Genomic DNA, 25,926 nt, shown 5'->3' on the forward strand with positions numbered 1-25,926 from the left:
GCATTTTGTGTGTGAATGACCTCATGCAAAAGAGTGCAACTGAGCACGAATTCTGTGCAAGCTGTTTTTATTAGGGCTGATGCAGACGGACCTTTGCCAAGCTTGTGCTCGGCGCTGCATTCAAGCGCCGGCGTTTAGATGCCAGCTTTTGGGAAGCCTTCAAGGCTAGCGGTTTGGGTCCCCTACACTGGTTTCCTGGCGTTTACCGCCTCTGAATACTGCATGTTGCTTTCGAGACGAGATGCGACCCCGGGAACAACTGCCAGGCTTTCATGAAAGCTTTCCCGAACGCTCCCATTCACTTGAATGGTACGGCGGTATATCCCGTATAACATTGCGTTAAAACACCGGGAAAGCGTCTGTGTGAAGAAGCCCTTACTAGAGGCCCCTGCTTGAGGTGAGCGAGTGCAGAGGGTTAATTGTTTTTTTATGTGAATTGACCTTTCCCCACAGCACCTCCTTTTCCATTTAAATGATACCTTAGTGATAAATATTTTTCAAAAAGGATGCCAAATGTGCGTGTGTGTGTGTGTGTGTGTGTGTGTGTGTGTGTGTGTGTGTGTGTGTGTGTGTGTGTGTGTGGGGGGGGGGGGGGGGGGGGGTTTGCAGATGCTTGCCGCACCTCCCGTGCCCCGGTGTCTCCCTCCGTTCTCCAGTAAATACAGTGGCTTGCAAAAGTATTCGGCCCACTTGAAGTTTTCCACATTTTGTTATATTACTGCCACAAAACTGAATCAATTTTATTGGAATTCCACGTGAAAGACCAATACAAAGTGGTGTACATGTGAGAAGTGGAACGAAAATCATACATAATTCCAAACATTTTTTCCAAATCAATACGTGCAAAGTGGGGTGTGCATAATTATTCGGCCTCCCTGAGTCAATACTTTGTAGAACCACCTTTTGCTGCAATTACAGCTGCCAGTCTTTTAGGGTATGTCTCTACCAGCTTTGCACATCTAGGGACTGAAATCCTTGCCCATTCTTCTCTGCAAAAGAAGATTAGATGGACAGCGTTTGTGAACAGCAGTTTTCAGATCTTGCCACAGATTCTCGATTGGATTTAGATCTGGACTTTGACTGGGCCATTCTAACACATAGATATGTTTTGTTTTAAACCATTCCATTGATGCCCTGGCTTTATGTTTAGGGTCATTGTCCTGCTGGAAGGTGAACCTCCATCCCAGTCTCAAGTCTTTTGCAGTCTCCAAGAGGTTTTCTTCCAAGTTTGCCCTGTATTTGGCTCCATCCATCTTCCCATCAACTCTGACCAGCTTCCCTGTCCCTGCCGAAGAGATGCACCCCCTGAGCATGATGCTGCCACCACCATATTTGACAGTGGGGATGGTGTGTTCAGAGTGATGTGCAGTGTTAGTTTTCTGCCACACATAGCGTTTTGCATTTTGGCCAAAAAGTTCCATTTTGGTCTCATCTGACCAGAGCACCTTCTTCCACGTGGTTGCTGTGTCCCCCACATGGCTTGTGGCAAACTGCAAACGGGATTTCTTATGCTTTCTGTTAACAATGCCTTTCTTCTTGCCACTCTTCTATAAAGGCCAACTTTGTACAGTGCATGACTAATAGTTGTCCTATGTACAGAGTCTCCCACCTGAGCTTTAGATCTCTGCAGCTCGCCCAGAGTCACAATGGGCCTCTTGACTGCATTTCTGATCAGCGCTCACCTTGTTCGGCCTGTGAATTTAGGTGGATGGCCTTGTCTTGGTAGGTGTACAGTTGTGCCATACTCCTTCCATTTCTGAATGATCGCTTGAACAGTGCTCCGTGGGATGTTCAAGGCTTTGGAAATCTTTTTGTAGCCTAAGCCTGCTTTGAATGTCTCAGTAACTTGATCCCTGACCTTTCTTGTGTGTTCTTTGGACTTCACGGTGTTGTTGCTCCCAATATTCTCTTAGACAACCTCTGAGGCCCTCACAGAGCAGCTGTATTTGTACTGACATTAGATTACACACAGGTGCACTCTATTTAGTCATTAGCACTCATCAGGCAATGTCTATAGGCAAATGACTGCACTCAGATCAAAGGGGGACGAATAATTATGCACACACCACTTTGCAGTTATTTATTTGTAAAAAAAAATGTTTGGAATCATGTATGATTTTCGTTCCACTTCTCATGTGTACACCACTTTGTGTTGGTCTTTCATGTGGAATTCCAATAAAATGGATTCATGTTTGTGGCAGTAATATGACAAAATGTGGAAAAGTTCAAGGGGGCCGAATACTTTTGCAACCCACTGTATCTAAGTTCTGTACTTCATGGTTGGTGCCCTCTGACCTGGACATACCTCGCTGCCCAGTATGTTCAACTGGGGCGCCTTGCTGACACGCCTAAGTCATATAGTGTCACCGGGGAGCGCGGTCGCAAGGTGCCCAAGCAGACGTACTGTGCAGAGTAGTATGGCCGGGTCAAAGGGTGCCGACCAGGAAGTAAAGAATCTGAGAACTCCCCACACACACACATTAGGTGTCCTTTTTGAAAAATATTTATTGCTAAGTTGTCCTTCAAATTCTGGGCCCTCGATAGGATGAGCACAGCTCCACTTGCTTGTGTGTATCCCAGGTATGTCTGCTGTCGGTTGGTATCTGTAGTGATTTTTTTCAATTTGTGTTTTCCAGAGATGAGGAATTTGCAGTGAGCTCAGTCCTGGCCTCTGATGTCATCCATGCCAATCGCAAGGATATTCCCTGCATCTTCAGAGTAGGTGGCGGTTTTACTCACATTATGTCTATTGGTGAATGGGAATAGTTTTCCCCTGCAGCTTAAATGGCACCTGCAACATAAATATGTATTCACATTTCAAGATTTTGTTGCAGGTGAAAAGATCACGGGGGGGGGGGGGGGGGGGGGGACAGACAAAGCACCCCTAAATTGGGACAAGAAAGTGGATTTTTAATTATCTGGGGCTTCTGCCAGCCCACCATAGTCCATTAGGTCCCTCTAGGTCCTCCAGTCCCCCTCCTATGTGCCGTCACTCCCTCAGAAAGGTCTGTGAGCTCTAGTCGCAGCTACTGCATGCGCAGTCCTGTCCGCACGCCTCCATGATCTCGCTCCCGTCGCTGGGAGCGGTCTATGCATGCACACAGAACCGCGCTCTCAGGTGACAGGTGTGTGATCAAGGAGGCTTTAACACATCCTCTCTTCATGGGAAGGCTTAAAGTGTATATTAGATACTTTATTAAAAAAACACAGAATCAAGGCTCCTCACCTCGAGCTAGGACATTTAAACACTTACAGATTTCATAGGGAGGTGCTGGAAGGGGTGTGGCAAACAAAACAGAGTTAGCCAGAGTTAGGACACATACGACACTGGGCTACCTCTACGCAATGTATGTGACTACGCAAGAGACTTTATTCTTGTAACGAAGATCCCAGCTTTTAACTTAGCTGTAGGGACAGCATTGACTGCTGCATGATTTTTGTGAACGGATTCTCTAGAGGATTTGCATGAGTGTGCGGAAGTTCATTTTGATTGTGACTAAATTAGATACTTGCCTAAAGAGAGGGAAGCCTCAGGATCCTATTGAGGCTTCCATCGGTGCTCTGATGTCCCCCGTCACTGAAGTGTGGCCGCTCCGTGCTACTACAGAGCGTGGCCCCGATGTGGAGGGGGCTGCGCTCAGCGACCAGGGACATCGGACTACTGAGGGAAGCCTCAATAGGATCCTGAAGCTTCCCTCTCTTCAGGTTACATATCTTATTTTGAACCTGAGCAGGATCACTTTAAAGCCAATGTAACCCCGCTGCTAAAAAAAAACAAAAAAAACAGATACTCACCTAAGGAGAGGGAAGGCTCTAGGTCCTAATGAGCCTTCCCTCTCCTCTCCCGGTGCCCTCGGTGGAGCGCTGGCTCCCCGTCCAAAGCCCCCGCCCCGGAGGACTTCGGGAGCACAGTCCTCCAGAAGACAGGCGGCTCCATACTGCGCATGCACGACGATGCGATAGAGGGCACTCACGCGTAGTGTGGAGCGGCCCATCTTCGGGAGTACTTGGGCTCCTGAAGACTTTCCGAAGTCACCTTCGCCGGCGGAAGAAGCAGTATTTGACCAATTTAGTCAAATACTGTTCCCGGGGACAGCGCAGCACCGTGGGCACCGGGAGAGGAGAGGGAAGTCTCATTAGGACCCAGAGCCTTCCCTCTCCTTCGGTAAGTATCTGGGTTCTTTTTTTCAGCAGTGTGTACCAGAGACGATGGTACTTAAAGATTTGATACTCACCCTGGGGCTTCCTCCCGTCCCATAAACACGTGTGATTCCCTCGCTGTCCTCCTGCGGTATGCTGTTCAGCCGCGATCAGCCCCTGTAATTGCTTCAGTCGCCAGTCTGGGTCTTCTGCGCATGTGCGGACCCCGGACTGACATCACTGAAGCTATTACCGGGGCTGATCGTGGCGAGGGACTCATACATGTTTATGGGGCGGGAGGAAGCCCCAGGTAAGTATCAAATCTTTTAAGTATTTGCGTCTTTGGTTTTCTTTAATGAGGAACATTCGTGAAAGTAACTTGATAAATAAAACCGCTTTATTGTTGGCAAAATGCATCACTGCAGAATGTTTATTGTGTGTTCAGAATTGAGCAGAAACAACACCTGGTCTCCCAAAGTGCTCTGGGATAGAAGACTATGTGACATCACAGCCTAGGCTAAATATCACTGGAAGGGCGGAGTTACATATCAGTATATAGCAATATATAGCTATTGGAAGTGTTTCAGATGCTAAAACCAGGATAAATAATGTAAAAGTGGGCATCCTGAATAGTTTGTCACTAGAATTCCTCTTTAAGGACCAGTTCGCACTGCAATAAAAAACACTGCATTTTCTGAAACGCAAAAAATCGAACAGTGAACAAATCCTATGTTGTTAAAGTGAACCTTAAGTGAGAAAAAAAAATTGAGTTTTACTCACCCGGGGCTTACTTCAGCCCCCTGCAGCTGATCGGTGCCCACAACGAGTCGCTCTGATGCTCCGGGTCCCGCCGGCGGCCACTTCCGGTTTCGCCGTCAGGACCCGTCAGGCTGGGGACATATGGCCGCATAGGGGTGCTATTTTGGCTGGGAACACGTAGAACCAGCCGCGTTCCCCAGCCTGACGGGTCCTGACGGCGAAACCGGAAGTGGCCGCCGGCGGGACCCGGAGCATCAGAGCGACTCGTCGTGGGCACCGATCAGCTGCAGGGGGCTGAATAAGCCCCAGGTGAGTAAAACTAAATTTTTTTTTTAACTTAAGTGCCTCTTTAATAGCATCCGTTTACAATGTCAGGCGGAACGGAAATGCAAAACACACGGTCTGGACCGCAAATGCAGAATTCCAACTTGCTGTATTTTTCTATAACCGTATTGCAGTCGTGCAATAGGAGCCTATGGGAACAGATAGTGCTGGTTCACACTAGACTGATAGCTGTGTGCAAAACTCAGACTCACCTGTCCAGTGGATTCGGTTCCGCCACCAATTGGTCCTAAGTCCTTGACTCTGACTCCAACTCTACAGCCCTGGGTACATTTGCTCCGCAGTGTGAACTGGGCTTTAGGTGAAATATTTTGTTTTCCTTTCTGCGGTAAGTAAATCTATGTTTTTGTGCCCCGTTTAAGGTGACGGCCTCTCAGCTCTCGGCCTCCAGCAATAAGTGCTCCATCTTGCTGCTAGCGGACAGCGAGAGCGATCGGAGTAAGTGGGTCGGCGTGCTGAACGAGCTGCACCGCATCCTGAAGAAGAACAAACTGAAGGAACGTTCTGTCTACATCCCCAAAGAGGCGTATGACTGCACGCTACCACTCATCAAGAACACGCAGTCCGCCGCCATTCTGGGTGAGCCGCCATCAGGCGATTGTCACGTTTGCATGGAGAAATAAGCGTGTTATAGACCACCTCCCCCCTGCAGGGGTACTGCAGCGTCTCGTTTATACGACTCTGTCATCGCTTCTCTTGAACGCCTCCGTTGTGTTCTCTGTTGCAGATCACGAGAGAATAGCTCTGGGGAACGAAGAGGGATTGTTCGTGGTTCACGTCACCAAAGACGGTAAGATTCCACAATCTGCTCCAGCTGTTCTCACTTTCATTAGTGAAGTATGTCAAGATGTTATACTCAGAAAATGTTTGTTTATCAAGTCAAAGCGGAATTCCAGGAATTTTCCAAAATAGATTTGTGCTCCACCATTCCCCCCTTGCAGAGCAGATTGACAGCCGTCTTACAAGCCATCTCCTGTAGTTTTCTTTTTAAACAACCCCCCTCTCCCTCCTTAACCCAACTCTGCACCCTCCAACTGCCCTCCCATACTAACTCTCTGAAGGCTTTTAGTTTTGGCATAAGATGACCCCCTCCATCCGACTGAGTAGTGCATACAGTTACAACGCTTCAGTTCCAATCAATGCTTTGTTCCAAATGTTCCCATACCACAGCTCTCCCTTGCCTCCCCACAACTCTCCCCACAAACTTCCCACAACTCTCACAGCTCCCCACAATTCTACCTCAACCTTCTCACGACTCTACCTAAACGTTCTCATGACTTTCCCGTGCCTCCCCACAACTCTTCTCGGCTTTCCAACGCCGTCCCATCACTCTTCCTGACTTTTCAATGACTCTTCCTGGCTTGCCCACGATTCTTCTTGGCTTTCCCATGACTCTTCCCAGCTTTCCCATGACTCTTCACAGCTTTCTCACGACCCTCCTGCGCCTCCACACGACTCTCCCACAACCTTTCCACGATCCTCCCGCACCTCCCCACGGCTCTCCCCCGCCTTCCCATACTTCCCTCGCAACCTTTTTACAGCTCTCCCCAGCGCCTTCCCACGACCCTCCCATGCCTCTCCACAACTCTTCTCTGATCCCGGAAAGGGGATATCGGGTACTGATTGGGAGGAAGTTCAATCCTGTGTTAAAGTTCCTCTTTAAAGCGGAACTGAAAGCTGTTTAAAAAGTAAGAGTTTTGCTTACCTGAGGTTTCTGTCAGTCCCCTACATCCAACCTGTACCCTCTCAGTCCTGGACAGATCCCCCGCCGCGGCTCACTGGTTTTCCCTTCTAAGTCGACCTCCATTGCACCCTGGCCATGCGTAACCTAGTATGCATTCCTGTAGCCAGGAGTGCCCTGCGCAGGCGCAGTACGAGAAAATCTCGACTGCGTCTGCACAGTACACATCTGGCTACAGAAGGGTGAACAAGGAGGTGAAAGTGAGCCGTGGTGAGGGACCAGAGCATCGGTGAGTGGCTGCGTGGGAACAGGTTGGCTGCAGGGTGCTGGCAGGAGCTCCAGGTAAGTGAAACTCTTAAACAGCTTTCAATTCCGCTTAAAAGCGGATCCGAGATGAAAAACGAACTATAACAAGTAACTTATCTATATATCTTATCTAAAGTTTAGACCGTTTACACAGCAAATCTAGCTGCAAACAGCTTCAATAGTTTGATTATTTATTCTTGTGATATAATGAGGACAGCCATGTTCTGTTTGTCACAGGCTGAGGGCTGGAGATGCTATCAGCTTGCCTGTGTGTAATGTGACAAATTCAGTCCCCTCTCCTCCTCCCTCCTCCCCTCTGCCTCTGAAATCTCTGGCTAGTAACACCTCCCCTTCCTCCTGCCCAGACTGAGCTCCCATAAGCCCTTGCTACAGTCTGAAAATGCCAAGGGACTCTAAAAAGCTGTGGGCGAGGCTTGTTTAGTTTATAGGGAATTAGAGTATTAAAACAAAACCAAAAAAAGATTTGGCTTGAGGAATGTCCTATAAACTATATGAAAGTGTACCCGAGGCGACATGTGACATGAGATAATCATGTGTATGTACAGTGCCAAACATATTAATAACCGGGCTGTTTGCTTACTTTATTTTGCTGCATGAAAGAGTTAATTTTTAGACATGGAAGTGACAGCTTCTGTCTTGTCAGTATCTTGTCAGGAATACAGTAAACATCATTGATAAGCCAATTACAGCCATAAACATTTTTTTGGCAAAATACAACTTCTGAGGACAGGGAAAAATAGGACAAGGTCAATAGTTCATGCATTTTCACTCTGGGACACTTGGTAGGCTGCTACTGATTAGAGACAGTAAAACATTCAACCTTCGGTACTTTGCGAATGTTTAAATATAAAAGAAAACCATGGGGTACTTTGTCATTTTTAGGAGTAGGAGGATAAATATAATTGTTTATCTCATCAGTTTATTTTCACCTCGGGTTCACTTTAAGTCTTTTGCTTACATCCGGGCGTAAACTTGTTTTTTGCTCTTCTTCAACAGAGATTATAAGAGTGGGGGACAACAAGAAGGTGCACCAGGTAGAGTTGATCCCGCAGGAGCAGCTAATCACCGTGATCTCTGGGAGAAACCGCCACGTCCGCCTCTACCCCACGGCCTCCCTGGACGGGAGAGAGACTGAGTTCTTCAAGCTGGCGGAGACGAAGGGCTGCCAGGGCATCGTTTCTGGTCAGGTGCGGCACGGAGCCCTCACCTGCCTGTGTGTGGCCATGAAGAGACAGGTTCTCTGCTACGAACTGAACCAAAGCAAGACCCGTCACAAAAAGATCAAGGAGATCCAGGTGCCGGGCAACGTCCAGTGGATGGCCATCTTCAGCGAGCGCCTGTGCGTGGGCTATCAGTCGGGCTTTATCAGGTACCCGCTACATGCAGAAGGCAGCCCGTCCAGCCTCCTCCACCACGACGACCACACCCTCTCCTTCATCACGCAGCAGGCCACGGACGCCATCTGCGCGGTGGAGATCTCGAATAAGGAATACCTGCTGTGTTTTAGCAGCGTTGGGGTTTACGTCGACTGCCAGGGTCGGAGGTCACGGCAGCAGGAGCTCATGTGGCCGGCGGTTCCTGTGTCTTGCTGTAAGTGGTGCTTCCTAAAATAGAACTAATCAATAGAGATCATCAGCGAGATGCTTATGCATGCCAATTGTCTTCAGCTAAGTACTGGCTAGAGTGGTAGTGGTACGCCAACATAGGCTAGATACTAGGCAAAAGTGTATGGTGGACATAACAGGCCTTCAGCCATGTGAAATCAATGTGCAAAGTTCATGTATGCTTCCATACACAAGACAATCAGATTAGTCGCAGAGCAATCCAACACTGAAGGTTAGTACTGGTGCGACAGTGTAGTCCGCATGCCATGCAGAAGTGTATGCTGGAGCTGTCAGACCCTCATCCCATGTATAGTCAATGCTTATGATTCATAGGCCAGGCCAAGCCCAATCACAGCACAGCAGGTCTTCAGATGACACCAATTGCTTTGAATGATGTAAACGTTTATCCAGTGTATTAGTATTGTGCATGAGCTTGGTATAGTTACCACTTCCTCCAGGGGTCCGTATGTTTTATCTCGGGTGACACAATGGCCTCAATTTATAAAGGGTGTGTGCTATAAAAAAAATCTGGTTGTTAAAATACTGCATTTGGTATTTTAGACTTTTGTTTGTCAATTCATAAAAATGTTAATGTGCAGTAGAAGTTCGGTAATTTACCGGCTTCAATTGACAAAACCCTGTTCGGTAACAGCAAAGCAGTGTGGAGTTGTCTCTGTGTTGTTACCGCTGTTCCGAGCAGTGAGGGCAATTATAATAGTAAGAGGTATCCCTGACATCCCTTTGGAATCTACGTTTGTTATACTGCCTCTGCTCCCTGTTAATATGTCCATTAGTCTTTCTTAACATTTTATTTTACTGCCAGCTTACATGAACTCCAAGAAACGTTAAACATGCCATGCTTAGGTGATTTTGCCACTAGCTCCTCTGCATCTTCAAACAGGTACCTGAAGGGTTAAACGTCTGAAGGGCTGCAGGGGAAACCTTTTTTGTTCTGTTCTCTCTCCTCTCTGCTGCCTGGGGGGTAGAAAAGCTTGACTCCCTGAGGAGACTTCAGATCCTATCAGCATCTGATCAGCGGGACTCGCAGGAGACAGAGGCTATTTCTATTGGCTCTCTGCTCCTGTCAGTCATAGGTAATCCCTCTCTGCTTCTGTGAGTCAGGGCTCCGCACAGTCTCCGACAGATCAAAGCTGCTGGTAATGTTTCTGGGCTTAACCGCCTGCTCTAGTCTTTATGAATTGACATTTACTGACATTTGTTGAGGTATTTACCGCACAAGTCGGTAATTTACCTCACTGCTCTGTAATTTCAGCTTGCCATGCAGTAACAGCCTTTATGAATTGACAGTTTCCCAAGTGCTCGGTAAAGTCGGCTGTTTTCTGCATTACCTCATGCGCCAATGCTTTGTGAATTGAGGCCAATGTCTCTGAGTCCTGTGCATGAAGACCAGGCAACTAGAGGTCCCTATCATGGTATCACATGGACATGCACATCCATAGATTGCCGTGCCAAAATAGCGCAACTTGCGTTCCACACGTGCTCACCACCCAAAAGCGTGCGCTCAGCCGTCTTGTGAGGCACAGTAAATGTCACGCCCCCAGCAAAGTCCGAGACGGTCCAAACCAGGGAGGGCAGCCAGTGTGGTGAGTGATTGCCATACCACACGCCAGTCAACAGCATGAAATCTCATTAAAAACATGACGGCCCATAATTAGTATGTGGTTAATCCACTGTAAACGGTCCCAGCTCCTAAAAGGGGGCCGGGTGTTGCCAACCCATTATATAGTGGTGAAGTCTTAAAATAGCCTATTAGTGGGGACAACATTAATCCAAAGAAGAGATTCCAACACGGGGCTGGATGTTTGCAGAGCCTACATAAGCTTTGGCCAGGGGAAAAGGGTGTTATTGCATACAAGGTGGTGTTACTATATATGGAAGGGAGGACACTAGAAAGTATTTCTGCTGAAGGAGAAAGTATAAATATGGCCTCCCCAGAGCCACCAGCGATATAGTGACAGTCATGAGGGACCGTTCTTTGGTGAAAGCAGTGCAGTGAGTAGTAGCAGATTCCTGATGCAGAAGCTGACCCATCTCCGGCCAGAAGATCATCCCTCACTCCATTCTCTTCTACAGTGTGTGCCTCCATCTTGTTCCTGAGCACTAAGCATCTCTTCTCTTGCAGGTTACAACGCCCCCTACCTGTCGGTGTACAGTGAGAATGCAGTTGACATATATGACATTAATTCCATGGAGTGGATTCAGACTATTCCTCTCAAGAAGGTAAACATCATATCTCTCTTTTTTTTTATTTAAAGGACACCTGAAGTGAGAGGGATATGGAGGCTGCCATATTTATTTCATTTTCAACTATACTGATTACCTGGCTGTCCTGTTGATCTTTCAGGCATCAATAATGTCTAAATAACACAACTGAAACAAGCACGCAACAAATCAAAATGTTTTTTTTAATTAATTCTGTGCCATCCCTGAGGTAAGCCACCTCCCTTTTCTCCTTTTAACCTATTACCAGTTTCAATAGAGTTATCTCACTTGAGATAAGTGCCCTGCTTTTGTCCTCATTCAGCAGAACTGTTCTGTAAATTCTTGGTATGCTTAGATTTCTCTCTACTAGCAGAAAATATAGAAACTGAAAGCACAAGTCCACTGTTATTGTCTCACACTGCCCCCTAGTGACAAGTGGCCATAAATACTCATTACAGCAGTACTCATTAAAAGCAAGGAAATGTAACCAATAAGAAATAAAAAAAAGTGCTAAAATAAATTGTCCTGGAACACTTGCAAGCCTCTAAATAAATTGGTTGCTAAAGGTTAACACAGTTCTATTATAAACTGGGCACCTCTTCCCTGCTGTTTAGATTCTCTTGTACACGTTACGTAGATTCTCCCTCCCCCTCTCCGTGGTGCTGAACATCTTGCTCAGCAGAGGACTCAGCAGTGTCTTCGTATGGTAATGTGCCCAGGTGTGGTCTCCAGGCCGCGCTCCCCCACAGCATAAACTGAGGTGCAAGATCAGTCCGCCAGAGCACCAGGTCGGACACCCAGTATAAAGTCCACAAGGACCCGCACACTCAGGGATTTCTTCCAAAACTCATAGCAATCTTTATTACAGAATCTTCAACGTCGTAAACATTAAAATACGTTCTCCATCACATGGACAATCTAGCAATAGGATAACCACCAAAGACTGTCACTGTCCATCGAAAGCCTAGTCCCCATACGGAGTATTTATAGTCGGTTAGACAAAGGTCCCCATCATATAGAAAGTCCAAACAGCATGGCAAAAATAGCCTTTGGCGGTTATCGTATTGCTGGATTGTCCCTGTGACGGCTCACGTATTTTAATGTTTATGATGTTGAAGATTTTGTAATAAAGATTTCTGCGTTTTGGAAGAAATCCCTGTGTGTGCTGGTCCTTGTGGACTTTTGTGTATGGTAATGTGTCGTTGGGATGAATCGCACTTAATTTTAGACACAGCAAAGAAAAGGCCACTGGTTAGTTCTTGTACCAGAGTTTCAAAGGAATTTCACAGTCGATCAGATTACCTTTTTACTGCTGTTGTGGAGACATTTTCTAGTGACATTGTTAACCTCCTTGGTGGTAATCCCGAGTCAGGTTTGGAGTGGGGAAAAAAGCCAGTAGCAGTAATCCTGAGCCTGACTGGGGGTATGGGTAGATAGCACAGCGGGCGTTTCTAACTCGCCTCCCCTGGGATCCAGACGCCGGCAGCCATACCAGTTCGTGGAGGCTCTGGATCTCTCGGGTGAGACCGGCGTTTGTCCTCATGACAGGCAGCATTCTCTCTATAGTTTTACAGTGCCCCCCGGAGGATGGAGGGAGAATTTCAGTGCTGGATCCCCGGGAGGTGAGTAAATGCAGGGCTGCCGCAAATCTTCCTTCGGTATGAATTGTTCCTGGTTCTAGGATCTAATAGTGTGTGAAAAAAATTGCACCGCTTTAAGATCCTAAAATCTAGAAATAATCATACCACCAGGGAGGTTAACCGAGGAATTTAACTTTAATATTTTCCTAATTAAATAAAAGTAAAAAAAAAAAATGTAAGTTGTTTTAATACAAAGTATAATAAATAACGCAGTAGTGTTGTGCATTACTTGAGGTGTAAAACCAGCAGTCTATGTATGTTACTTACAGTATACTTGGGGTCTGTTTGAATCTCCTGTTAGGAGAGGATTGTGGCCGCTAAACCCATCTGTTCTGTCTTCACCAGGTGCGTCCATTAAACACGGAAGGTTCTCTTAATCTTCTTGGATTAGAAACTGTACGACTTATCTATTTCAAAAATAAAATGGCTGGTAAGTCTGTTGAGTGAGATGTTTTGTATGTAGCAACCTCAATAAATTATATTTCTGATAATCGGCTTATTTGTCAATCAGAGCAGTTTATCATTTTATGCAACAATATTTTGTAAAATTTCACGTACATTCATTATTTCCTTAAAATCCTGATTGCTCCTATAGTTGTGCTCCATGTATATGTAGTTACATCTTTAAACTGTATGAACATTTGCCAAGTTTTTGGCAGCCAATATAGTGTATTACATTAGCACAGCCAGGAAGGAATGGTAAGTAGTCCTCTCTTGGTATCAGGGGAGCCTCTAGGCATAGGCAGTGCAGGCCATTGCCTGGAGTGCCATTGGTCCTGGAGGCGCCATGTTGCTGGATTAAGCCACGCCCCTGGCCAAAGCCACGCCCCCTAACTAAGCCCCACCCCCACTGGCGTTCTATTACTTGCTCCTGATGCATCTGCTTAGCGTAAGTTGCAGGCAGCTGTCACTGTGTCCTTCTGTGCCTTGTACATCTCCCCCCCTTTTGTGCCTCCTTCTGTCCCTTTTGTGTCTCCTTCTGTTTCTTTGTGCCTCCTTCAATCCCTTGTACCATGTCTGACCCCCTGTTTGTCCTTCTGTCTCCCTTTATGCCTCCTGTCTCCCTTTGTGCCTTCTTCTGTCTTCATGTGCCTCCTTCAGTCCCCCTGTACCACCTCTGCCTCCTTCTGTCCCCTTGTGCCTTTTTTTGTCCCCCTGTGCTACCTCTGCCCCCCTGTTCCTCCTTCGGTCCCACTCTGCCTCCTTCTGTCCTCATGTGCCTCCTTCTGTCTCCCTTTGTGTCTCATTCTGTCTCCATGTGCCTCTTCAGTCCCCATGTGCTACCTCTGCCCCCTGAGCCTTCCTTTGTCCCCCTGTGCCTCCTTCTGTGCCCCTTTGTGCCTTCTTTTGTCTCCCTGTGGCTTTGTCTGCCCCCCTCTGTCTCCCTGTGCCTCCTTACATCCCCCTCTGCTTTTTTCTGTCACCCGTTTGTGCCTCCTTCTGTCCCCCTTTGTGCAACCTTCTGTTCCCCTTTGTGCCTCCCACTGTCTCCCTGTGCCCCCCTTTGTGATTTCATTCTGTCCCCTTATTTTCAGGGGGGGGGGGGCACAGGTTTTCTCGCCTGGAGTGACAAAATGGCTAGAGGCACCCCTGCTTGGTATACACTGTGGTTGCCAGTAGTCATCCAGTTTTGTGGCTACTCTTCTCATATACAGGTATGTATATGAGAAGAGTAGCCACAAGACTGGATGACTGAATGATATGCATTTGACAGGACTTTTGACAGTTTGGCACTAAATTTGTAGATGAAAGATTGGGAGACCATGAGGACCAGAGGAAGGCTTCATCGAAAAGCTGAAGATGCTGCAAATTCAGCCCCCTCTCCTCCTACCCTCTGCCTTTGAAATCAATGGCTAGTAACATCTCCCCTCCTCCTGCCCAGACTGAGCTCCTGTAAGCCCTTCCTACTGTCTGAAAATGCCTTGGTACTCTGAAGCTGTGGGCGGGGCTTGTTTAGTTTATAGGGAATTAAAGTATTAAAACAAAAAAGTATTTGGCTTGAGGAATGCCCTTTAAACTATGGGAAAGGGACACAATTATGCAATGAGTAAAAGTTTATCTCGGATCCACTTTAACTGAGCTACAAGAGTGGATGAATGACATCTGACTGAAATTGAATGCTAACAAAACTGAGGTCCTTGTTGTCCAAAGCCAGCGCTTTTCATCGAAACAGCTCTATCCTAAATCAACACCAATCGGGATAGGGAATTCAGACATAAATAGCTCTGACCTTGTGCAGTTTTGGAGTGCTGATGAATGGGGAAATGAGCTTCAGAAACCAAATCTCAGCTGTAGTCAAATCTTCCTACTTTCAACTGAGGAACATTGCAAACATTATCTCATTCCCCCAGAGGGATATTCCAACCCTAGTTCACGCCTTCATTACATCACAGCTGGACTACTGCAGTCCATAAACTTGAGGAACCGTGCAATTTATTGTCTCATCACACACATACAATCTGACCGTACTCCGATGATCGTTTCGACCCCTAGTGGCCGCAAACCTGAGTACGGTCAGATTGTATGCGTACGATGGGACAATAAATTGCACTGTTCCTCATGAAGACTGTGTGCAGATCCATCTTTTTTGTTTGTGGATTGCTGATTGCCGAGGATCCTGCCTCGGCACCCACTGGATAGAGGTATGCGATCCTGCTTCTATTTTCATGGACTACTGCTTATGCAGGCCTCCCAAACAAGGACCCGTACCTCCTGCAATTAGTATAGAATTCTGCTGCTATATTGCAGCCACGCTACTGTCGCATAACACAGATTCTTCATTTACTGCACTGACGACTTGTAAAATGGGAACACTCTTCAAGATTGGACTGTTGATATTCAGATCCCTACTGAATGATGGCCTTGGATAACATGAAAGACTTGCTGAAACTGCACCACGTCTCACAACCTCCGATCAGCAGGAGCCATAAACTTGGTCACTCCCAGAGTGCACCTCATAAGTCAGAGTTTTATGACATGCTGTCCCTACCCTATGGAATTCCCTACCACACTCCATAAAGAAGACAGCCCCATCCCTGGAGTTATTCAAATCCAGACTGAAAAGCCAACTGTTTAGCCTGACATCAACCAATTTTTGGTCTGAGCCATGCTTATGCACTTTGAGTCCTATAGGAAAAAAGCACTTTACAAATGTTGTTTGTTGTTGTTTGCATCAGGGAAAAGTTAGTTTAGCCCCTAATATATCGTCCAGCTCTTATTGGCTCTCTATCTTTTCTCTATTTCCAGAAGGCGATGAGCTGGTGGTTCCAGAGACGTCGGACAACAGTCGGAAGCAGATGGTGCGGAACATGAATAATAAACGGCGGTACTCCTTTCGGGTCCCGGAGGAAGAGAGGATGCAGCAGAGGAGGTAATGGCTTCCACATCGCTTTCTGTACTGTCTGTACTGTACGGTAATGACTGATTTCTACTACTTACTGTGACTGCAACATAGGAGAAAAGTAATGCATGGGTCATTTTACTCTGGGAAAATTCCTCTTTAAAGACACGTGCATTACCATAGACTTACCGTGTATAATCGAATACAAGTTGACCTTGTGTATAAGTCAACCCAAATAATCGCCCCACTCAGGCTGGAACTTTTTATTGACTCAAGTATAAGTGTACACCACAAAGTGAATGGCTGCACTTGGGGCCCAGGAGGGGTTAATGGCTACGCAGCATACAGTATTGCAGCCATTAACCCCTCCAGTCCCTTAAAGAGGAGCTGTCAGCCATACTATCTCAGGGAAAAAAACAGATATATAAGTAGATAAATATTTTCTCTACTTACATAACATATGTATTGCACTGTCTACTTTATGATTCCTGTGAATTTTATAAAGGAAAAGTAGAGAATCCTATTCTAGACAGTTTCCATATTTACTGTGGCTATTTTGAAGCCAGTCTTGATGTAATATCCACCCTTAGTCTCCTCTGCCTGATTTGCCCGCCCTTCACTATAGAAAGTGCATTGTTTCAGCCTGAGAAATTTTGGCCAATCGGAGAGGAATAGAGGTGTGGGAGGGGAAAACGGGAGGGAAAGAGGCTTCAGCCAATCAGGCTACATTCGTTAAGTCTGAGGGGAAGTAGGGAAGCAAAAAAAGACAACCCAGCATGCCCTGCAACTTCTCTTTTGTGTACCAAATTTTCTGTGTACCAAATGAGTCATGTAAACTGGGGAATGATCATTTATCAACAAGAAAAGTAATAGTGATTTTAACTTTTGAATTGCCTGATTAGCATCCTTACTACTTGTTTACCAGATAAAAATAAAGAATTTTATGCTCAACAGTTACTCTTTAAGTCTAGCCAATACCTCCTTCAAGACTCCGAGTGCAGCAATTATTCACTCCCCTTCCTGCAGTCCAGAATTCCGCCCGCCCCTTTCCTTAATTGCTGTGGCCAGGACTTTCAGACCTGGGTTTTCTTGGTATTTCCTTTAGGGCCCGTTCACACTGCACGCGTTTCCATATGCGTTTTGGAAACGCGTGCGGGGGGCCGACACGCAGGACATCAGACATTGCATAGAGTGCAATGTCTGATGTTCACACAGCATACGTTCCGGACCTGTGCGGTCCGGGAACGCATGCTGCACGCAGATTTTACAAAAACGCGCGGCTGTCCCATTCACTTTTCAGTGATGGGATCAGCCACGCAACGCATACGAACGCGGATGGCGTGCGTTCGTACGCGTTGCGGTCCGCATGCGTTGCGGTCCGCACTTTGTAGTCTGAACGGGCCCTTACCAGGAAAGTGTCACCTACCACTGGGTAAATTGCTGCAAATGGGAATGTCACGAATAGTAATAATAATAATAATCTGAACATTTGTATAGCGCTTTTCTCCTGTCGGACTCAAAGCGCTCAAGAGCTGCAGCCACTGGGACGCGCTCAGGAGGCCACCCTGCAGTGTTAGGGAGTCTTGCCTTGAACTCCTTACTGAATAGGTACTTGACCTAGCCAGGATTCGAACCCTGGTCTCCCATGTCAAAGGCAGAGACCTTAAAGGAGATCTGTAGTGAGAGGTATATGGAAGATGCCATGTTTGTTTCCTTTTAAGCAATACCAGTTGCCTGGCAGCCCTGCTGAGCTATTTGGCTGAAGTATTGGCTGAATCACACCAGAACCAAGCATGCAGCAAATCTTGTCAGATCTGTCATTGTCAGAAACAACTGATCTGCTGCATGCTTGTTCAGGGGCTATGGCTGAAAGTATTAGAGGCAGAGGATCAGCAGGATAGCCAGATAACTGGTATAGCTTAAATGGAAATAAATATGGCAGCCTCCATACACCTCTCTCTACAGTTCTCCTTTAACCAGTACACTATCCAGCCACATACATGACACAGTGTGCTCAGTGTTGCTTGTGACTCGTGTATAAGTCGATCCCAATACTTTTACTTAGTGAATCAGACCTAAATTTGTAGACTTATACTCAAGTATATACAGTACATGACTTCCGGTCCAATGCACATCGCCACAGGAGCCGCACGGTAATGTAGGTATGGACGCACGTTAGATAGGGCATTCCCAGCGCAGCGTACCGCAACATGGGGAGATTTGCACACATTTACAAATTCAACTTTTTGATCAGCCAAGCAGGGCTGAAAAGTATTCACAATAACTTTCTGTTTTTTTGCGATGAAAGCACAGTCAATAGATATAAATTGTGGCCTTTGGAAAAACAAAAATAAGAGGTAGAGATTTAAGAGAAAATCGAGTGTAGTAGGGAAGGTAGCTGGAACATAGTGTATAGTTATTGTACTCACAATGTGGGTCATTGCTAAGGCAACCACAGTGGGACCAGAGGCGGAGACTGACCCGGCCCCACTTGGGTGATCCTAAAGAGACAATCGCGGTTGTTCCCCCTCCCTTCCTCTATAAAAGAAAGATGTGATTACACCAGGAGGGTGTATATGCTGCTCTGTACAATTAACAAGATGACACATCATTGCATTCCAGTGGTAATGGAGTTGTGTTTAGCTTATAGGGACAACAAAGGATGATTTGCATAATCAGCAGTGATGCAACGTGGGAGGCATTATATGCTCACTCCAGTCTGAATTATCGCAAATACCTTCTGTTTTAAGATGGCAAACTTTTGTTTTGCTTAACATTTTAGCACAAGGGTTTTTTAAACCATTGTAGCCCCTTACACACTCCAGTGAGTTCTGGTTCACCATGAGCTTGCTGGGCAATCTATATGCTGCTGATTAACACGTCTAGGAGGTGCTTAAAGTGAACATCCGGACTAAAAATCAACTCAGCAGCACTGAAAAGGCTTTGTGTTTCTTTAACAGTTTCACAGCATAAGAACTTTGTTTCTCTTATACAAACCTCATTTTTAGCTGCACAGAAGAAAACTGCCCGGGCAGTTTTCCCCTTATGGTGTGCAAAGCATGATGGGATTTCTGATTTTGTTCTCTTTCTGCTGTTTTGAAGCAATTTTTTTTTTTACATTTTGAATTTGACATTTGAAGCCTAGCGTGTGCAGCTAGGAGGGGTAATCAGGACACAGGACAGTTGGAACTGTGTCTCCTGCTCCTTGTCGCCTCCTTTCAACCAAAAAGATGGCTGCCCCCATGACAAAGATGGCAGCCCCCATGAATCACAAACATTTGCTTGTTCTTTTAAAACACGGTGGGTAAGAGATTATATTACCTATCTATTCTAATTAACATAACTAATGTAACTTGTTGACAGTATGTTTGTTTAGGCTGAAGTTTCCCTTTAAAGGATATCCAAGGCTTCTTTTAGCCCCTAAAGGTCACGTCTGTCCCTCGCCGCAGCACCAGTCTTCTTTCTGCTCCTGCTGGGAAGCTCTGCCATATTCCTGACCCCCGGCAGGTCGGTGTCTTGTGCACATGTGCTGGCGCAGTATGATCAAGAAGACGCAAGCGCGTGCGCAGAAAACACAGACCCGCCAGGGGGAGCAGGAAGAAGACTGGAGGGGCAGATGAGGCCTCGAGGGGCCGGAAGAAGCCCCAGCTAAGTAAACCTAGTTTTCTTTTTTTCATCCGCCTCGGATATCTTTTAACTTTATGCCATAGCTAAAAGCAATAAAAAGAAAAAGTGTACGATGTATACTTGCCTCCAGTGAGGAAGATACAGACAGTTATAAGTAGATGGGCCACAGATGGTTATAAGCAGATGACCATGTGTTTTGTGAACAAGATATTGTTGAGTAAAATGGAAGCCAGCATCTGATTGGCTGATGTTTTTGGGGGGGATATATGTGTTCTGTCAGCCTTGATGTTACCGGTTGTCGTGTCTTCACTTGCCTTCTCCTGTCTCTTCCAGAGAGATGTTGCGGGACCCAGAGATGAGGAACAAGCTGATATCCAACCCCACAAACTTCAACCACATAGCACACATGGGCCCCGGAGACGGCATCCAGATCCTCAAGGATCTTCCCATGGTGAGAGGCCTCCAAGAGCTGGTCAACCCACCTTCACCTGATTAATGGCAACGTGTGAATAATGACTGCACAGTGCTGTATGGAGGAATATCTAGCCGTTGTCAATGTTCTCCAGGGAGTCCGCAGTCTAACACAAGAAGGCTGGTTTAAGGAGTCTGGTAAAGGCAACCTGAGGGCAATTTAAGCTGACCTACCCATAAACATACTGTATATGACAGGAGAGTATCTAGAGGTGACACCTAAAGGTGCTTGAATTCAATTGCACATACCTTAAAGTGACCTGAGCACATATAAAATATTTAAAACGAAGCTCCCCCTAAGGGAGATTCGTAAATGATGTGTGCCTTGTGGAGGGACTGCATTAAATTGACGTACTTACTGCTTCATAGCTCCTGTCACCACAGCTCCTGGCATACACTAGAGGCTGGGGATGCTACATGTCCCAGGATGCACTAGTGGCCAAGGACACTACATCTCCCAGCATACACCAGCGGCCACGTACACTACATCTCCTGGCATGCGCTAATGGCAGGGGACACAACATCTCCCGGCATGCTCTAGTGGCCAGGGACGCTACATCTCCCAGAATGCACCAGCGGCTGGGATGCTATATCTCCCGGCATGCACCAGCAACCGGGGACACTACATCTCCCGGCATGCACCAGCGATCGGGGTCACTACATCTCCTAGCATGCAGTAGCGGCCAGGGACACCACATCTCCCAGCATGCAGTAGCAGCCAGGGACACCACATCTCCCTGCATGCAATAGCGGCCAGGGACACCACATCTCCCATCATGCAATAGCGGCCAGGGACACCACATCTCCCATCATGCAATAGCGGCCAGGGATACTACATCTCCCGGGGTGCTTTAGTGGTGGGGGACACTACATCTTCCAGCATGCACTAGGGGCTGGGGGCGCTACATCTCCCAGAATACACAAGCAGCCAGGGACAATGCATCTCCCGGCCATGGTGGACACTACATTTCCCAAAATGCACGACCGACTGGGGGCGCTACATCTCCCGGCATGCACTAGCAGCCGGGGACACTACATCTCCCAGCATACACCAGCGCCCAGGTACACTACATCTCCTGGCATGCGCTAATGGCTGGGGACGCTACATCTCCCAGCATGCACCAGTGACTGGGGACACTACATTTCTTAGCATGCAATAACGACCAGGGATACTACATATCCCCGCGTACTTCGTCTTCCGGCATGCTCCAACGGCCGGGGACTTTACACCCCCCGGCATGCACTAGGGGCCGGGGCGCTATATCTCCCAGCATACACAAGCAGATAGGGACACTACATCTCCGGGGGTGCTCTAGTGGCCAGAGATACTCCATTTCCCAGAATGCACCACAGCTGGGGGCGCTACATCTCCCGGCGTGCACAAGCAGCCAAGGGCTAAATCCAGTCATGTAGGCTACAAATCATGAGGCATGGTTTAAAGAACATCTGAAGTGAAAAATAAAACAAATGGCAGTAAGGAAGATTCCTTACCTACAGGGTGCTTCCCATCTAGCCCACGATCCGTATGCGGTTTGTCATGTTCCCCAGGGAGCGACCACAGTTTGAAGCTCCCACGGTGGTGTCATGTGCCTTAGAACGCCCCAATGCATGCCGTCCCCCAGCCACAATATGTACTCACATCGACTGACTAAATCTCCCAGCATGCATTGCGGTGGCCAGGAGTGCGCAACACCACTGGAAGCTTCAAACTGCGGCGGCTATTTGGGGAATATGGCGAATCCCATACGGATGGTGGTCTAAAGGCGAAGCCCTTGTAGGTAAGTAATGATGCCCTCCTCCCCCAACGAGTGCTTTGGAAGCCTTCCTAGGTTCTCCAAAGGCATATTCAACCAGTTGGTCTAATAGCTTTAACCTGGGAAACAGTGTGGAACCAAGGACATGGAGAGGTCTGGGAAGCCTCTGTGGGGTCCAGAATCTCCCCTTTCCATTGGTGAGTATCTGACTTTTTTACAGATTTTCTTTAAAATAAAATACATGAGCTAAAATTGATATAATAATGGTGTCAACATAAAGGGAGTCTGAAGTGAAAAACAAAACCGATATTTACCTAAGGAGAGGAGAGGGCTCTGGGTCCTATAGAGAGTTAGTCTCCTACCGATGGAGCCAGAGTGCTCCCAGAGACAGGCAGTGCCACATGCGCAGTACGGAGCCAGGACTTATGAAGCTTCCCCTGCAGCGGCAGAGAGCAGTTTCCGACCCATCGTTTGGAGACTGCTAACGAGGGAGCCAGCACAGGGATGATGGGACTAGGAGAGGAGCGAAAAGCCTTTTTTTCTTCAGATTCACTTTAATGCAGGTTAGAGTTCTCCTTTAGTGGGTATTTGACATAAAGGGACATTTTTACATCCGTATTGCTGATTCAATAACTTTTTCTACAGGGTTTTCTCACGGAGATGCTCTTGCCCCTTGTGGATGGGAAACCTTTTCAGCTTCTGACAAGCAAAACATTATCCAAAACATATGTTCCTAAATCAGAACTATGGCAGAAATATGAGAATGTCAAAACTTCCTGTTCTGCTGGCTGGCTGATGCAGCAACATGAGAATTTCAGATGCAGCAGTATGAGAAGTGTTGCTTCCTGCTGCTGGACATTTTTGCAGAGTTAAAGGGTAGATTAATCTTATCCACAGATTTTTAGGTAACATTTAATTACCAAATCAAGCCAGTCCAGTATATATAAACATAAACCAAGCAGGGCAGCTCATCTGTATCTGGAAGCTGAGCTTCTGTGTTTTCTGGCAAATCCTTCAGTGGCACTTTACATATTGTTGTGGTGGGGAACAGGTTTGCTGTCCTCTGTGCTGATCTGTCTCTTCCTTTCTCTCTTTATCAGCCAAGGTCCCCTTATCCATCCCCCCTCCGCCATCACAGCCTGATCTCCACCCCGAGCAACTTCGAGCACGTCTATCACATGACCGCAAACTCTGCTGAAAACTTCCTGTCCACTGAACCCGTACACCCCGCCTCTTCCTCCTACTCCTCCCCGTCTCTCAGCTCCACCCCCACCTCTCACAGGGTAGGCACAGGCCGGTCCTCCCTCTCCTTGCTGTACTAACCTGTGTGGTGTGCCTGGCTTCTCATCTATGCTTCTCATGCTTCACGCTGCCATGTTGCACCCCGCCTGCCTGCTGTGCCACCATTCACCCGCCATCACCACCCCCACCAGTCCTGCTCTGTCCTCTCACAGCATCACATCCTTCCTCACCAGCAGGGTTTGTCGCTTGTGTCTAGACTCCAAGCAGACCTGTCACGAGATCTATAGTGTATGTTTAAATAATGATCCTTGTATCTGTACAGTAGTTGCATGCTCTGCATGTGTCAGAGGACTGTCCCAGGCTGTCGATGGGGATTTCCGATCATGATTGTGCTGAGAAGTGGGGGTGGGGTCCAACCATGCTTATAAAGGCAGAGTAAATCCTTTCAATTTTCTTCTAATTCCTAAAGGTGGCCAAACATTTAAAGAGAACCTGAACTGAAAATAAAAAGTCAAAATAACCATACACAGGTCAGACTTACCTCCTCAATCTTTCTCCTCTCCTGCGTCCCATTTGTCCTTTGTGATCAATGGAATTCTCCGTCCTCCATTTTAAAAATGGCCATTACCCCATAACAGCTTCCTGGTCAGCACAATGTTAAACTGTAATATCACCCGCTTGAGCCATAGGGAAACATGGACATTACATTGCACATTCAGTTGTAACTGACAGCTGCTGATGTATAACAGACAGCAACTGGTATATTTCAGTTCTGACAAAATCTTGTCAGAACTGGAAGGCATCACTGTAAGAAGAAAATGGTGAGCCTCTGAGAGGAACTGACGGTGAGGTTAGTATGCAATATTCATTTGCAGCTAAGTCATGTGTTTATTTTAAATAATTTTACTCGCTTCAGGTTCCCTTTAACAATATTTTCATTAATATCTGGCAGAGTCGGTCATTTGATCGAACCTGCTAGAAATCTGTCACAAATGGTTCCTACCGCTTTGCAGCCAAAATTGGTTGATTTGGTCGAACAGCGCCAGATTGGTAGCACATTGCTAGCGGAATTCGATTCGACCAGCGACTAAGCTACACTCACCTGTCCACGGCGCAGTTCGGACCTCTTCTCTCCCCGCTGGTTGATTCTTCCTGTTTTTACTTCTGTGTCTTTGGGCACCTGTGTGACATTTTATTGCAGAGGCCTCAAGTTGTCACAGTACTCCTAGTGTCTGTCCTCGGCATTACGCTACACATGCGCCCTGGGACTTTGCTGTGAAGCAGGAGACAGCAGGGAGAGCAGAGACCAGGAGAGTCCACTGCACTGCATGGCCCAAGTGGGGGGTGACAGGGACACCCTGCAGAAACGCTTATTTTCAGATTTCATGTTGAAATAGTTTTTAAATCTGTGTGGAGGCAATCGAGCTCATGATAATGATCAGCAAGGGATCTATCTGTTGGCCACATCGACCAGTGTATGGCCACCTTAACTGGTATTCAAGCTCCCTGGCTGAGAAAAACACAAAGGGAGACAATCCAATGTGTCCTCATTTGCATGGCCGCAACATGCATTTAGGGCCGGATTTACCATAAGGCACTATAGGCACGTGCCTACAGGCATCTGATGTTGGAAAGGCAGCTCACTCCCCTCCCCGAGTGCCTCCCTCCTTCCCTATGCAAAGTCCTGAGCGGAGTTTAATTGAGAGGTTACTCACCTGGCTCTCGGCATTCCACTAACAAGATTCCCCTTTAGTTGGGGGCACCACTAGCTACTTAATACTGGGGGCACCTTTGGCTACCTAATACGAAGAGTCACCTGTAGCTACCTATGACGGGTAAGGGAGAAGTGACAGCTGGGTCAGCCAGCACACTTGTGGTGCGGTTCGGTGGGGGTTTGTAGGTTCATAGACGGTGAAGTCTAGGGTGCCAGGAGATCTGTGCCTATAGCCTCCTGCGATGTAAATCCGGGCCTGTCTGTGCCTATAGGCTCTTGTAATGTAAATCTGGGCCTGCATGCAGACGAAGCAAGGGCGGGTTGAGTTGGCTTTAACTTATAACTTGCTGAAATGGTAACATTAGCACATGTATACTTTGCATTAAATACATGAGTAGTTCCCGCAGGAGGAGTTTAGAGTTCCCCTTTTTATTTCTGTCTGCATAGAAAGCATGTGAGAGGGAAATCGAGGCTGCCATATTTATAACGTTCTAAACAATGCAGATTGGCTGTCCTGCTGATCCTCTGCCTCTAATACTTTTAGCCATAGACCCTGAACAAGCATGCAGCAGATCAGATGTTTCTGGCTGATGTCTGATAAGATTAGCTAAATGCTTATTTCTGGTGTGTGATTCTGGCACTACTGATGCCAGAAAGATCAACAGGACAGCCAGGCACCTGGTATTTATTACAGTAAACGAAAATAAATATGACAGCCTCCATATTACACTCTCTTCGAGTTCCCTTTAATATGGGGGCCATACACAGGATTGATTTGATCACTTTGGTTTGAGTAATTGGTTGGCTCCTGCAAGCCTGGATGTTAACATTTGTAGCAGAAAGTTAATGAAATCAAAGGGTAAAGTGTTTACAATAAAATAAATAGGTCAGCCTTCATATCCCTTTCACTTCAGGTTCTCTTTAATAGTATATACAAAAGAATAATCTCCATGCTGGCCCCAGAAGGTTTGCAATGTTCTCTGTTTATAGCTATCATTAAATACTCAGGCATTAGTTACACATATTTACAAATGCATACTAAGCCACGGCAGTCTGGCAAAC

General features: G+C 46.8%; 1 protein-coding gene across 8 annotated transcripts in view; it reads left to right on the plus strand.

The window, feature by feature from the left end:
- The window catches only part of CDC42BPA (CDC42 binding protein kinase alpha), a 275,310-nt gene that overhangs the window by 229,742 nt on the left and 19,642 nt on the right, over positions 1 to 25,926 (plus strand). For 5 of the 8 annotated variants that reach the window (XM_068232799.1, XM_068232801.1, XM_068232798.1 and 2 more), the window contains 9 exons: positions 2,637 to 2,718; positions 5,604 to 5,820; positions 5,969 to 6,031; positions 8,246 to 8,839; positions 10,997 to 11,094; positions 13,062 to 13,146; positions 15,963 to 16,086; positions 20,017 to 20,134; positions 23,009 to 23,191. In XM_068232799.1, the coding sequence (XP_068088900.1) occupies positions 2,637 to 2,718; positions 5,604 to 5,820; positions 5,969 to 6,031; positions 8,246 to 8,839; positions 10,997 to 11,094; positions 13,062 to 13,146; positions 15,963 to 16,086; positions 20,017 to 20,134; positions 23,009 to 23,191 (1,564 nt within the window). The remainder of the gene's footprint in view (positions 1 to 2,636; positions 2,719 to 5,603; positions 5,821 to 5,968; positions 6,032 to 8,245; positions 8,840 to 10,996; positions 11,095 to 13,061; positions 13,147 to 15,962; positions 16,087 to 20,016; positions 20,135 to 23,008; positions 23,192 to 25,926) is intronic. The other 3 variants (XM_068232803.1, XM_068232804.1, XM_068232806.1) reach the window with 1 other exon arrangement.

Source organism: Hyperolius riggenbachi, chromosome 4 (genome assembly GCF_040937935.1).
Source record: "Hyperolius riggenbachi isolate aHypRig1 chromosome 4, aHypRig1.pri, whole genome shotgun sequence".
NCBI lineage: Eukaryota > Metazoa > Chordata > Amphibia > Anura > Hyperoliidae > Hyperolius > Hyperolius riggenbachi.